The following is a 12417-nucleotide window of genomic DNA, read 5'->3' as shown; positions in this document are numbered from 1 at the left end:
GGGGGGGGTGGAGAGGGAGAGGGAGAGAAAAAAGAAAGGAAGGAAAGAACGGAGGGGCGGGGGATCCTCGGACAGGGGAAATGAAGCAAACGGGGATGGTATCCAGATGGCGGAGGCAAGAGGGATAGAAGGATCAGGCGTTTTTCGGTGATCTTAAATACTTCTGCCTCTAGTTTTGTGCCAGGTATTTGAATAAGGTAGTAAGACACAGGGAGGGGGAAACAAACTTGACCCAAAAACTGGAATCAAGAACCACGAGGGTAAGAAAGAAGTCTGATAAAAGGCCAATATTAAAAACCTAGTAGAAACTTATAATATATATACAAAAATACAGGGGTCATTTCCAGCAGGAGCGCACAGGAGCAGAGCTCTGGCAGTAAAGAGCCCAGGGGGCGGGCACATGCAACAAGCCCCGCCCCCTGCTTCCATCAGCCCTCAGTCAGAGCAAGAAGCAGCCAGGTAAGCTGCAGAGCCCCCCCCCCCGGTCCCCCGGTCCAAAACAGTCCAGTGGCACCTTTAAGACCAAGTTTTATTCAGGTACAAGCTCTCCCTCCTCTGCGAGGACAGATCTGCACGTTCCCACACCCCCCCATAGCTAGCAATCCAAAACAATCCAGTGGAGCCTGAGCAGTGGGTGTTGCCTTCTGACACACTTCCGGTGATGTCAGGGGGTGTGGCCTATGCAAATAAGTTATGCTAATGAGCTTCACCTCTTTTTCCACGAAATGACCCATGCAAAAGTACATGTATTTATTAGGAAGACAGTTAAAAAACATAAGGGCCCAATGAAAGCCTCATTAGAAAGTTCAAGTGGCCTAAACACAAGGGCCCAGTACACATGATCTGACGCGTTTCCGCCCAGTTTGGGGCCTTCTTCAGAGGTCAGACAGTACTGAGGTACACGTAACAATAACACAATATTACAATAAGATTATTACAGTAAGCTAATACTGGACCAAGAAAAGGAAGCCTGTAGGAAAAAGAAAAATGAATATGAATAATCAAATGTTTTTTTTAACTTACAGTGTTGTAAAAAATGGCTATATTCAGGGGTCATTTCGTAGAAAAAGAGGTGCAGGAGCTCATTCGCATAACTCATTAGCATAACTTATTTGCATAGACCACACCCCCTGACATCACCAGAAGTGTGACAGAAGGCAACACCCACCAATCAGGCTCCACTGGACTGTTTTGGATTGCTAGCTATTGGGGGGGGGAGCGCAGATCTGTCCTCGCAGAGGAGGGAGAGCTTGTACCTGAATAAAACTTGGTCTTAAAGGTGCCACTGGACTGTTTTGGGCCGGGGGGGCACTCTGCAACTTACCTGGCTGCTTCTTGCTCTGACTGAGGGCTGCTGGGCGCAGGGGGTGGGGCTTGTTGCATGTGCCCGCCCCCTGGGCTCCTTACTGCCAGAGCTCCGCTCCTGTGCGCTCCTGCAGGAAATGGCCCCAGGCTATATTACTTATGTAGCAAGATCTATAGACACAAGACAAGGATGTTTGTGAGGCCTCTAAAGATGAATAAACCAGATGTATTTGCCCTTGATGAGGGTGAATACTGTTTTGTGTGTGTGTGTAGAACAAGGTTTGAGTCCAGTGGCACTTTTAAGACCAACAAAGTTTTATTAAAGATGTAAGCTTTCCTGTGCACACTTCTTCAGATACAATGTGTGTCTGTGTGTGATTGGCCACACCCCCTTAGCCAACAGGCTCCACCCCCCTGACCCGCCGAAACCCTTTGGGGTCCACCCACTCTAGTCAGCAGAAACCTTGCCAAGCTCAATTCCGTTTTTCAGAACTCACCTCTAGGCTTGTGCGGGCCAAATACTTTAAAAAATATATGTTATCAATGGAAGGCATTTGAGAAAGAGAAAGGCATTTGAGAAAGAGGCCCAGTTTTAGGCAGCTCCTCTCAGCTTGTTTGTGTGTGTGTGTGTGTGTGTGTGTGTGTGTGTTTTAAAGTATTGCCAAATAGAATTCTTTTTGGAACTAGGGTTTCCTGGAAAGGAAACCCAAAACAGGATGGGTAAAGGGGAATTATTTCTGGTTATTTATGCTTTGAAAACTGGACAGGGGGAAATGTAAGCTTTTTAAAAAAATTATAAAAGAATGCTCTGAAATCCTAAGAACATCAGAAGAGCCTTGCTGGGTCAGACCAGTGAGGGTCCATCTAGTCCGGCATCCCGTCTCACACAGCGGCCAACCATTTGCCCTGGAGGGCCAAACGAACAGAGCATAGAGGCCAAGGCCTGATGCTGCCTCCCGGCACTGGGGTTCAGAGGTCAACTGCCTCTGGATGTGGAGGTTCCCTTCAGCCACCATGGCAAGTAACCGCTGATAGACTGATCCTCCATGAACCTGTATAACCCCCCCCCCTTTACATCAAAGTTTATGTTTGAAATTTCAGAAGATGAAGAAATTTCAGAAGAGAGCCAGTTTGGTGTAGTAGTGGTTAAGTGTGCGGACTCTAATCCTCCACTTGCACCTGCTGGATGGCCTTGGGCAAGCCGTAGTTCTGTCAGAGCTGTTCTTGAAAAAGAGCCGTTTCTGTCAAGAGCTCTCTCAGCCCCACCTACATCATAATGTCCTGGCCCCACTGGTGGACCTCCTGATGGCACTTGGTATTTCTGGCCACTGTGTGTTACAGAGTGTTGGACTGGATGGGCCTTTGGCCTGATCCAACATTGGCGTCTCTTATGTTCTTATGTTCTTATAAGGTGTCTGTTGTGGGGAAGGGAAGGGAAAGGAGTTTGTAAGCCGCTCTGAGACTCCCTTGGGTAGTGAAGGGAGGGATATAAATCCAATCTCTTTTCTTCTTATTTTACCTCACAGGGTGTGTGTTGTGGGGAGGGGGAGGGAAAGGAGTTTGTAAGTGAAGGGAGGGATATAAATCCAATCTCTTCTTCTTCTTCTAAAAGTATCTCTGGATTTTGAATTTGCAAGCCAAGTGACTGCCATAAAATGCAAGGACTGAGTTGCACGGGGACGATGGGAGGAGCCCTCAGCAATTGCTTGGGGGGGGGGGATGCATTCTCTTCTCCATCTCCTGAAAAAATGCACACTTGTTCTCCCCATCCTTGTAGGATATCCTGGAGAATGACAGCATCACTTTGGACTGGATGTTTCGCTATTCACTCACCAATGACATCGTCAAGGTAACAGGCCGGCTTCCGCTTCCCCCGTCATCTCCCCCTCCCCCACCACCCCAAACCAGCCACCTTCACTGCCTCCCCTGTACCTAGATTCTTTGGGGGGAAGCCAAGAGGGTTATTTACTTTCTGTGAAGCGGTTGCCGGAGAGCTGGGAAGCGAAGCGGCGCGGTTCCCGGAGGTCTCGGCGTCGGGGCTCGGTGCGGTGCTCGTGTTGGCGTCCGGGTCTTTGTTCATGGGGTCGTGGATCCCACCTTCGTCGCCAGTGAAAAGTATGCAGACGGAGAGTGATTTCAGCTAAGCATACCTTTATTTAGTTCAGGACAAAGACGAAGGGACCAGCTCGCAGGCTGGTTATATATGTTCAGAAAACCCGCCACCAAGTACACCTAAACACACCCCCTACTCCCGATAGGCTATTTACAGTAACCGGGCGACCATTGGTCTCCCGGCTGAGAAGCTGGCCCTTTGATTGGGCCGGCTAGGATCCTACGGACCCATTGTCTTTGGACATGAAGCTATTGAAGAGTTGTGCCTGGCCAGCCCGGGCAAGTCTGGGCATGTCAGGCTGAATACATAACACCCCTCCCCCCTTGGTTCAGAAGGCACCCACAGACGAAGTCCTTCAAGTAGGCGGGTGGCTTCTTGGGGCGCGTCGAGCGTCGGGGCTCCGGGGTAGCGATGGGTTCGGTCTCGGGGGCCCTGGGAGCCGAGGGGCCTGGGGCCGACGAGGGCGCCGAGGAGGCAGGACAGGCTGGCACCACGGTGTGAGGTGCCTCGGGTTCCTCACGGAGAGGCGGCTGTGGATCCGGTGCCGGGAGTGGGGCCGATGTGGCAGGCTCTGGGTCCTCGTCCGGATCCTCAGGGTCCAGCTGTAGCGTGCGACGGCGCAGCTGATCTATGTGCCGGTGGAGGATCTGGCCATCCTCGCTGGAGACCTCGTACGAACGGGGGCCCTTGACCCGTACCACTCGGGCCGGGATCCATCGGGGCCCCCGGCCGTAGTTTCGTGCGTACACCGGGTCCTCTGGAAAGAACCCTCTGGCCGACTCGTACGTCTCGGTGCCCGGGGCCTCCGGGGTTGCTCGGTCTGGGTGTAACCGATCCAGTCAGGAGGCCAGGCGGCGGCCCAGCAGGAGTTCGGCCGGGGAGCGGCCGGTCGTGGTGTGTGGCGTGGTACGCTGTCCGAAGAGAAAGGCTGCTAGTTTATAGTCCCAATCGGTGGAGTCCAGTCGGCGAAGTGCGTCCTTTGTGGTGCGCACCATGCGCTCCGCCTGGCCATTCGTGGCAGGGTGGAACGGGGCGGATCGGACGTGGCGGATCCCGTAGTACCTGGTGAAAGCCTGGAACTCGGCCGAGGTGAACGCGGTTCCATTGTCCGTGACCAGCGTGTCGGGGATCCCTTGGCCGCTGAAGATCCTCCACATGGCCCGGATTGCGGCCTGCGAGGATGTGGAGGGCACGGGGACCACTTCCAGCCACTTGCTGTAGGCGTCCACCAGGATGAAGAACAGCTTGCCCTGGAAGGGTCCAGCAAAGTCCAGATGGAGGCGGGACCAGGGACGGTGGGAGGATTCCCAAGCCCTCTCGGGCGCTCGGGGTGGTTCCGGCCGCGAGGCTTGGCAGGGCTGGCACCTCTTGACCACCCCTTCAATGTCCGCGTCCAGTCCTGGCCACCACACATAGCTCCTGGCCAGGGCTTTCATCCGCACCACCCCGGGGTGTGTCTCGTGCAGGGCGGTGAGTACCCGTTCCCTTAAAGGCGAGGGGATGACCACCCGGCTTCCCCACAGCAAGCACCCCTTGTGGGTTGAGAGTTCGTGTTTCCGGGTGGCGAACGGGGCGATGTCCTGGTCTCCTTTGGCCTCGGGCCACCCCCTCACCACCCAGTCCAAGACCCTTCCCAATGTCTTGTCCTTGGAGGTACAGCGAGGGGCAGGCGGCTCAGTGCGTCGGCGTGGCCCATCGCCTTTCCGGGCCGATGGACGAGGTCGTACGCATACCCCGCCAGGAAGATGGACCAGCGTAGCACCCTGGGCGAGGTTATCTGCGGTGTCTGCCGGTCGGGTGCGAGGAGGCCCAGCAGGGGCCGTACAAGTAGTGGTGAAATTTTTTCACCCCTGCCACGATTGCCAACGCCTCCTTGTCGATCTGCGCGTAGTTGCGCTCGGCCGACGACAGTGTCCGCGAGTAGTAGGCCACCGGGACCTCGCGACCATCCGGTAGTCTGTGCCCCAGGACCGCCCCGACCCCATAGGGGGAAGCGTCGCACGCCAGTACCACGGGAAGGGCCTCGTCAAAATGGGCGAGGACCGCATTAGAGACCAGGAGGTCCTTTATTGTTTGGAAAGCTGCGTCGTGTGGTGGCCCCCAGGCCCATTGCGCCGACTTGTCGAGGAGGCGGTGGAGCGGCTCCGCGACGGCCGCCTTCAGGGGCAAAAAGGAGTGGTAGAAGTTCACCAGGCCTAGGAACGCCTGTAGCTCCGTTTTGGACTTCGGGGCCGGGGCGTGTGTGATGGCTTCTACCTTGTCCTGGGAGGGGTGCAGGCCGGCGGCGTCCACCGCGAAGCCCAGAAACTCCACCCGCGGCACCCCCAGTAGGCACTTCTCCCGTTTCACCTTGAGGCCCGCCGCGTCGAAGCGTTGTAAAACGGCCCTCAGACGGTCTGCGAAGGACGAGGGGTCTGGCGCGGCGATCAGCACGTCGTCTAGAAACGGCTGAACTCCGGGGATGCCTTTAAGGAGGGAATCCATAAAAGATTGAAAGATCCCCGGCGCGACTGAGACCCCGAACTGGAGGCGGTGCACCTTGAAGGCCCCTTTGTGGGTCGCAATGGTCTGTGCCTCGGCCGTGGCGGCGTCCACCGGTAGCTGCTGGTACGCCTGGGCCAAGTCCAGTTTGCCGAACACCCGAGCCCCTGCCAGGGCTGCCAGCACTTGGCTTACTACCGGCACCGGGTACGCGTGGGGCTGCAGGGCTTTGTTTATGGTGCATTTATAGTCCGCGCAGATGCGGACGTCCCCGTTCGGCTTGAGTGGTGTGACAATGGGGGTCTCCCACCGGGCCGACGCCACCGGTTCTAGCACGCCTTGCTCAACTAGGCGATCGAGCTCGGCCTCCACCTTCGGCCTCATGGAGATCGGGGGCAGCCGGGCCCTGATGCGGATGGGGCGTATCGCGGGGTCTAGGTCCAGGGAAATGGCAGGGCCCGTGTACCGCCCCAGGGTCCCATCGAAGATGCGGGGAAATTCTGCGCACACCGCCCCGAAATCCTGCGCTCCAACCTGGTTGATGCCCGTAACGGAGAGCCCCAGGGCCTTGAACCAGGCCAGTCCCAACAAGCTGGAGAGGGGCCGGTCCACAACCAGTAGGTCCAGTTGGCCCTTGAAACCCTGAAACTGGACCCGGAACTTGCCCCAGCCCACCACCGCCACGGGGTTTTTGTTAAAGTCCCGTAACCGGAAACCCCGTGACTTCTGTAGTGGTGGCCCCCCCCGAGGACACAGTGCACGGAGCGTGTCCGCGGATATTATGGAGTAGGTCGACCCGGTGTCGATCTCCATGGTGCAGGGGGCTCCCTCTATGAGGACCGTCACATGCATTTTATTTGGGCCGTCGGGGGGCAGGTTACAGACCTGGTGCTGTGGAAAGTGGGACGACACGGTGTGGAGCTCCAGGGGCAGTTCCGCGGTGGTCTGGTGGGTGGCCGATCTCGGTCGTTGTCCCTTGGACCGGCAGACCTTGGCGATGTGTCCTGCCTTGTTGCAGGAACGGCAGACCGCATTCCGGAAACGGCACGACCTGCGTTCGTGATCCTCCCCGCAGCTGGCGCACTGACTTGGAGACGGGGCCTTGGAGGTCCTGGAGGATACGTGTTTTGATCGCTGCTGAGTCCGCTGTCGGAGTTGTAGGACTTCCTCTTGGTCCGAGACGTCGGAGCCGCTGCTCACTTGGGTACGGTGGACCGCCTTGGCGCGGCGGTCTTGTCGCGCTTGTTCGTATGCTGAGGCCTCCCGGATGGCCTTGTCCAGGCTCAGATCGTTCTGGCTCACCAGTTTCCTCTGCAGCTTCGGCTCCCGGAGTCCGACGAGGAACTGGTTCAGGAGGGTATCGTCGAGGCTGGGGAAGGAGCACCGGGTCGCCAGGCTCCGCAGCGCCGCCAGAAAATCGGAGGTGGTTTCGCCGGAGGCCTGAACTCTTGCGAAGAAGTCCAACCGCTCCACGTACTTCGTGGGTTTGGGAGCCAGGTGGTCGGTCAGGGCCTGGACTAAGGAGCTGTATGACTCGTCCTTAGTTAGTTTGGGCGAGATTAAGTCCTTGAGGAGCCGATGGGTCTGGATTCCGCAGTGGCTCAGCAGGTAAGCCTTCTTCATCGCGTCGTCCACCACCTTGTGGATGGTGAAGCGGCTCTCCAGCGTGTCCAGCCAGGTGTCCCACAGCGAGGGCTGGGAGAGATCGAAAGCGGGCAGGCTTTCTGTTGCGGTCGCGGTCGCCATTGTACTGTCGCCACGTGGTGGGGTGGCCTCTGGAACGGCGATGGCGTCGGGAGCGTTGTGGAGGCCGCTGCTGCTCTCGGGGTCAGCAGGGAGCGAAGCGGAGCCGGGAGCTGCGCGATGAGCGGTTGCCGGAGAGCTGGGAAGCGAAGCGGCGCGGTTCCCGGAGGTCTCGGCGTCGGGGCTCGGTGCGGTGCTCGCGTTGGCGTCCGGGTCTTTGTTCATGGGGTCGTGGATCCCACCTTCGTCGCCAGTGAAAAGTATGCAGACGGAGAGTGATTTCAGCTAAGCATACCTTTATTTAGTTCAGGACAAAGACGAAGGGACCAGCTCGCAGGCTGGTTATATAGGTTCAGAAAACCCGCCACCAAGTACACCTAAACACACCCCCTACTCCCGATAGGCTATTTACAGTAACCGGGCGACCATTGGTCTCCCGGCTGAGAAGCTGGCCCTTTGATTGGGCCGGCTAGGATCCTACGGACCCATTGTCTTTGGACATGAAGCTATTGAAGAGTTGTGCCTGGCCAGCCCGGGCAAGTCCGGGCATGTCAGGCTGAATACATAACACCCCTGCACAATGCTGGATAGTCACAAATACCACCCTCATGCACACAGTGGCCCGTGTTCCATACTCAGAAGATGGCAAAAAACCTCCAGGATCCCTGGCCAAACTGGGCTGTGTTTGCTCCAAGCTATGTGTGGGAATCCATGGCTGAGTCAGTATGTAAAGCTAAATGTCCCAGGACTCCGCTCATAAGAGCATAAGAGAAGCCAATGTTGGATCAAGGCAATGGCCCATCCAGTCCAACACTCTCTGTCAGACAGTGGCCAAAAAGACCAGGCGCCATCAGGAGGTCCACCAGTGGGGCCAGAACTCCAGAAGCCCTCCCTCTTCCCCCCCCCCAAGTACCAAGAATACAGAGCATCACTGCCCCAGATAGAGTGTTCCCTCTAGACCTTGTGGCTAATAGCCACTCAGGGACCTCTGCTCCAGATGTTTATCCAATCCCCTCTTGAAGCTGTCTATGTTTGTAGCTGCCACCACCTCCTGCAGTAGCGTATTCCATCTCTGACTACCCATGATCTGTAGACCACATCAACTATTGACACGTTACATGGCAGTGTTCCCTCTAAGCTGAGTCAGTGTGGAGCTAGCTCACAGTTTTTTAGCCTCCGGCTCATGGGTTTTTGCCTTCGCTCAGGAAGGAGGGCTCCAGAGCAAACTAATGTATGCAGTAGCCAAACGGCTCACTCACAACTTTAATGCCAGTCACTCACAAAGTAGCATTTTTGCTCACGAGACTCCACAGCTTAGAGGGAGCATGGCCATGTGAGACCCCCCGGGCCCACCTTTACTCCGCCTCTTGACCGGCTTGTTCTTCCTAGAGATGTAAAATTTCCGGAAATTTTGAAGCTCGGAAAAAAACCCGGGGTTTTTTTGGAAAAAAACGGAAATTTTCGGAAAAACTGAAAAAATGCTACATTAGCATTTATTTTGTCTTTTCTAGATTGAAAGTCATTCTGTTACTTTAGGAACATAAAATATGACTATGGACATTTTTACTTGGCATGAAATTATCACAACTAGCATATTAAAAATATAGTGTATCCAAACCACCCACATGCAAAAACAAAACTGAAACCTTTTTATTTTTTTCTGACAATAGCACCTCCTAAAGGAAGAAATGCATCTTGTTCTTGCATTGGAGAGTTCAGTTTGTAACCTAGGACTTGCTCAAGCATTAGATCAATCTGATACCATATATATATATATATAGATATATATAGATATATATATTAGAAATGATTTGGAAAATATTTGAACACCTTGTCTTAAAATATTTTAGCCATCATGTTAAAATAAAACGTTCCATAATCAAAAAATTTTCTTTTCTTTTCTTTTTTCAATTTTTCGGGAAAAAAAACAAGGCTTCAGGAAAAAAACGAGAAAAAACTGTTTTCCCCCCGAATTTTTCCGGTTTTTTTCCGGGCCTTCACATCTCTAGTTCTTCCCCCTCCTTTTACCAGGGGATGCTCTACCTCCATAGTGGTGCGATCCAGTCCCATGGCAACCTGAAGTCCTCCAACTGCGTGGTGGACAGCCGCTTCGTGCTGAAGATCACGGACTACGGGCTGGAGAGCTTCCGCCAGGCGCCCGACACGGAGGACTCGTACTCGCTGTTTGCCAGTGAGTGACACGACGGGGAGAAGGGAGAAAGAGGGCAGGAGCAGCCTGCCATCGCCAAACCTTCCACGATGCCCGTTCATGTAGAACAAATTTCAAGTCCACTGGCACCTTTAAGGCAAGGGTCATTTCCTGCAGGAGCGCACAGGAGCGGAGCTCCGGCAGTAAAGAGCCCAGCGGGCGGGCACATGCAGCAAGTCCCACCCCCTGCTCCCAGCAGCCCTCAGTCAGAGCAAGAAGCAGCCAGGTAAGTTGCAGAGCTCCCCCCGGCCCCCTGGTCCAAGACAGTCCAGTGGCACCTTTAAGGCCAAGTTTTATTCAGGTACAAGCTCTCCCTCCTCTGCGAGGACAGATAGCAATCCAAAACAGTCCAGTGGAGCCTGAGCGGTGGGTGCTGCCTTCTGACACACTTCCGGTGATGTCAGGGGGCGTGGCATACGCAAATGAGTTACGCTAATGGGTTATGCTAATGAGCTCCTGCACCTCTTTTTCTACGAAAGGACCCCTGCTTTAAGGTATCAGCTTTTGTGTGCATGCATACTTCAAGGGTGCATGCCCACAAAAGGTTACACCCAGAATTAAACTTTGTTGGTCTTCAAGGTGCCACTGGCCTCGAACTTTGTTCTGCTGCCTCAGACCGACACGGCAGCCCACCTGGATCGATGCCATCGTGTATGTGTGTGCTTAAACCATCCATTGGCTGCATCCTCCATAAAATTAGTCTGAAGCAGGGGTCATTTCGTAGAAAAAGAGGTGCAGGAGCTCATTAGCATAACTCATTAGCATAACTTATTTGCATAGGCCACACCCCCTGACATCACCGGAAGTGTGTCAGAAGATAACACCCACTGCTCAGGCTCCACTGGAGAGCTTGTACCTGAATAAACCTTGGCCTTAAAGGTGCCACTGGACTATTGTGGATTGCTATGGGGGGGGGGGTGCTCTGCAACTTACCTGGCTGCTTCTTGCTCTGACTGAGGGCTGCTGGGAGCAGGGGGTGGGGCTTGTTGCATGTCCCCACCCCCTGGGCTCTTTACTGCCGGAGCTCCGCTCCTGTGTGCTCCTGCAGGAAATGACCCCTTGTCTGAAGTCCTTTACATGAATAATATGGCTAATAGTACAGAAAAAATCCCAATGCAATCAATATCAGATCAAGACTGTTTAGTGCTCTGTGAGGCCAAGGTGGAATCCTAGCTGTTGGTTTTCAGATGCAAAAAGATGCTTCCCCTGACCCGGATGGCCCAGGCCAGCCCAATCTCACCAGATCTCGGAAGCTAAGCAGGGTCAGCCCTGGTGAGTATTTGGGAGGGAGACCGCCAAGGAAGTCCGGGGTCGCCACGCAGAGCCAAGCAATGGCAAACTCCCTCTGAATGTCTCTTGCCTAGACCTGGATGGCCCAGGCTAGCCTGATCTCGTCAGATCTTGGAATCTAAGCAAGGTCAGCCCTGGTGAGTATTTGGGAGGGAGACCGCCAAGGAAGTCCGGGGTCGCCACGCAGAGCCAAGCAATGGCAAACTCCCTCTGAATGTCTCTTGCCTAGACCTGGATGGCCCAGGCTAGCCTGATCTCGTCAGATCTTGGAATCTAAGCAAGGTCAGCCCTGGTGAGTATTTGGGAGGGAGACCGCCAAGGAAGTCCGGGGTCGCCACGCAGAGCCAAGCAATGGCAAACTCCCTCTGAATGTCTCTTGCCTAGACCTGGATGGCCCAGGCTAGCCTGATCTCGTCAGATCTTGGAATCTAAGCAAGGTCAGCCCTGGTGAGTATTTGGGAGGGAGACCGCCAAGGAAGTCCGGGGTCGCCACGCAGAGCCAAGCAATGGCAAACTCCCTCTGAATGTCTCTTGCCTAGACCTGGATGGCCCAGGCTAGCCTGATCTCGTCAGATCTTGGAATCTAAGCAAGGTCAGCCCTGGTGAGTATTTGGGAGGGAGACCGCCAAGGAAGTCCGGGGTCGCCACGCAGAGCCAAGCAATGGCAAACTCCCTCTGAATGTCTCTTGCCTTGAAAACCCTATGGGGTCACCATAAACACTCAATAGCAATTGAGTCCTAGTCCCAGTCCTAAAAACAAGCCTCTGGGGTGGGGTGGGGGACATGGATCTGAACTGTGGCACTGGAGAAGAGGAATAAAACAGCTCCCTGTGGGGTTTTTTTTTGTATATTTTTATGTGTGCGCGCATGCACCTAGAAGTCATAGTGACCTCTTAGTGACTGATTGTGCAGGCACCAAGAAGTCATGGTGACCTCTGGTGACTGAACCCTACCGGGGGCCTGGAAGATATTCAGAGAGATGGCTGAATGAAGCCTGCCCCCATCTCCCAGCTGCTGGTATCCCTTGGAGGTCTCCCATCCTCGCCAGAGCCGACCCTGCTTAGCTTCCGAGATCTGACAAGATTGGGCTTTCCTGGGCTATCCAGGTCAATGCCTCTCTGCAGTTCTCTTGATCAGAAACTGCTTTCAGTCTTGGTAGGGAAAAAGACTGTATTGTGCCCGTCTTTTTTCTTTCTGACTTACAAGAGCTAAGGTCAGTGTCACTGGTGCCACGCTGTGCCTCAAGCTCCCCTCCCCCTTCCTTTGCCTCTCTCTT

At 54.6% G+C, this 12417-nt stretch overlaps 1 protein-coding gene across 1 annotated transcript in view; it reads left to right on the top strand.

Annotated features, from left to right (window-relative positions):
- The window catches only part of NPR1 (natriuretic peptide receptor 1), a 109910-nt gene that overhangs the window by 62439 nt on the left and 35054 nt on the right, over positions 1–12417 (top strand). Inside the window, exons 12-13 of the mRNA XM_015411743.1 lie at positions 3083–3154; positions 9674–9833. Of these exons, the coding sequence (XP_015267229.1) occupies positions 3083–3154; positions 9674–9833 (232 nt within the window). The remainder of the gene's footprint in view (positions 1–3082; positions 3155–9673; positions 9834–12417) is intronic.

This window comes from Gekko japonicus, unplaced genomic scaffold, assembly GCF_001447785.1.
Source record: "Gekko japonicus isolate JY-2015 unplaced genomic scaffold, Gekko_japonicus_V1.1 scaffold175, whole genome shotgun sequence".
Taxonomy (NCBI): Eukaryota; Metazoa; Chordata; class Lepidosauria; order Squamata; family Gekkonidae; genus Gekko; species Gekko japonicus.
This window is presented reverse-complemented; position numbering and strand designations above follow the sequence as displayed.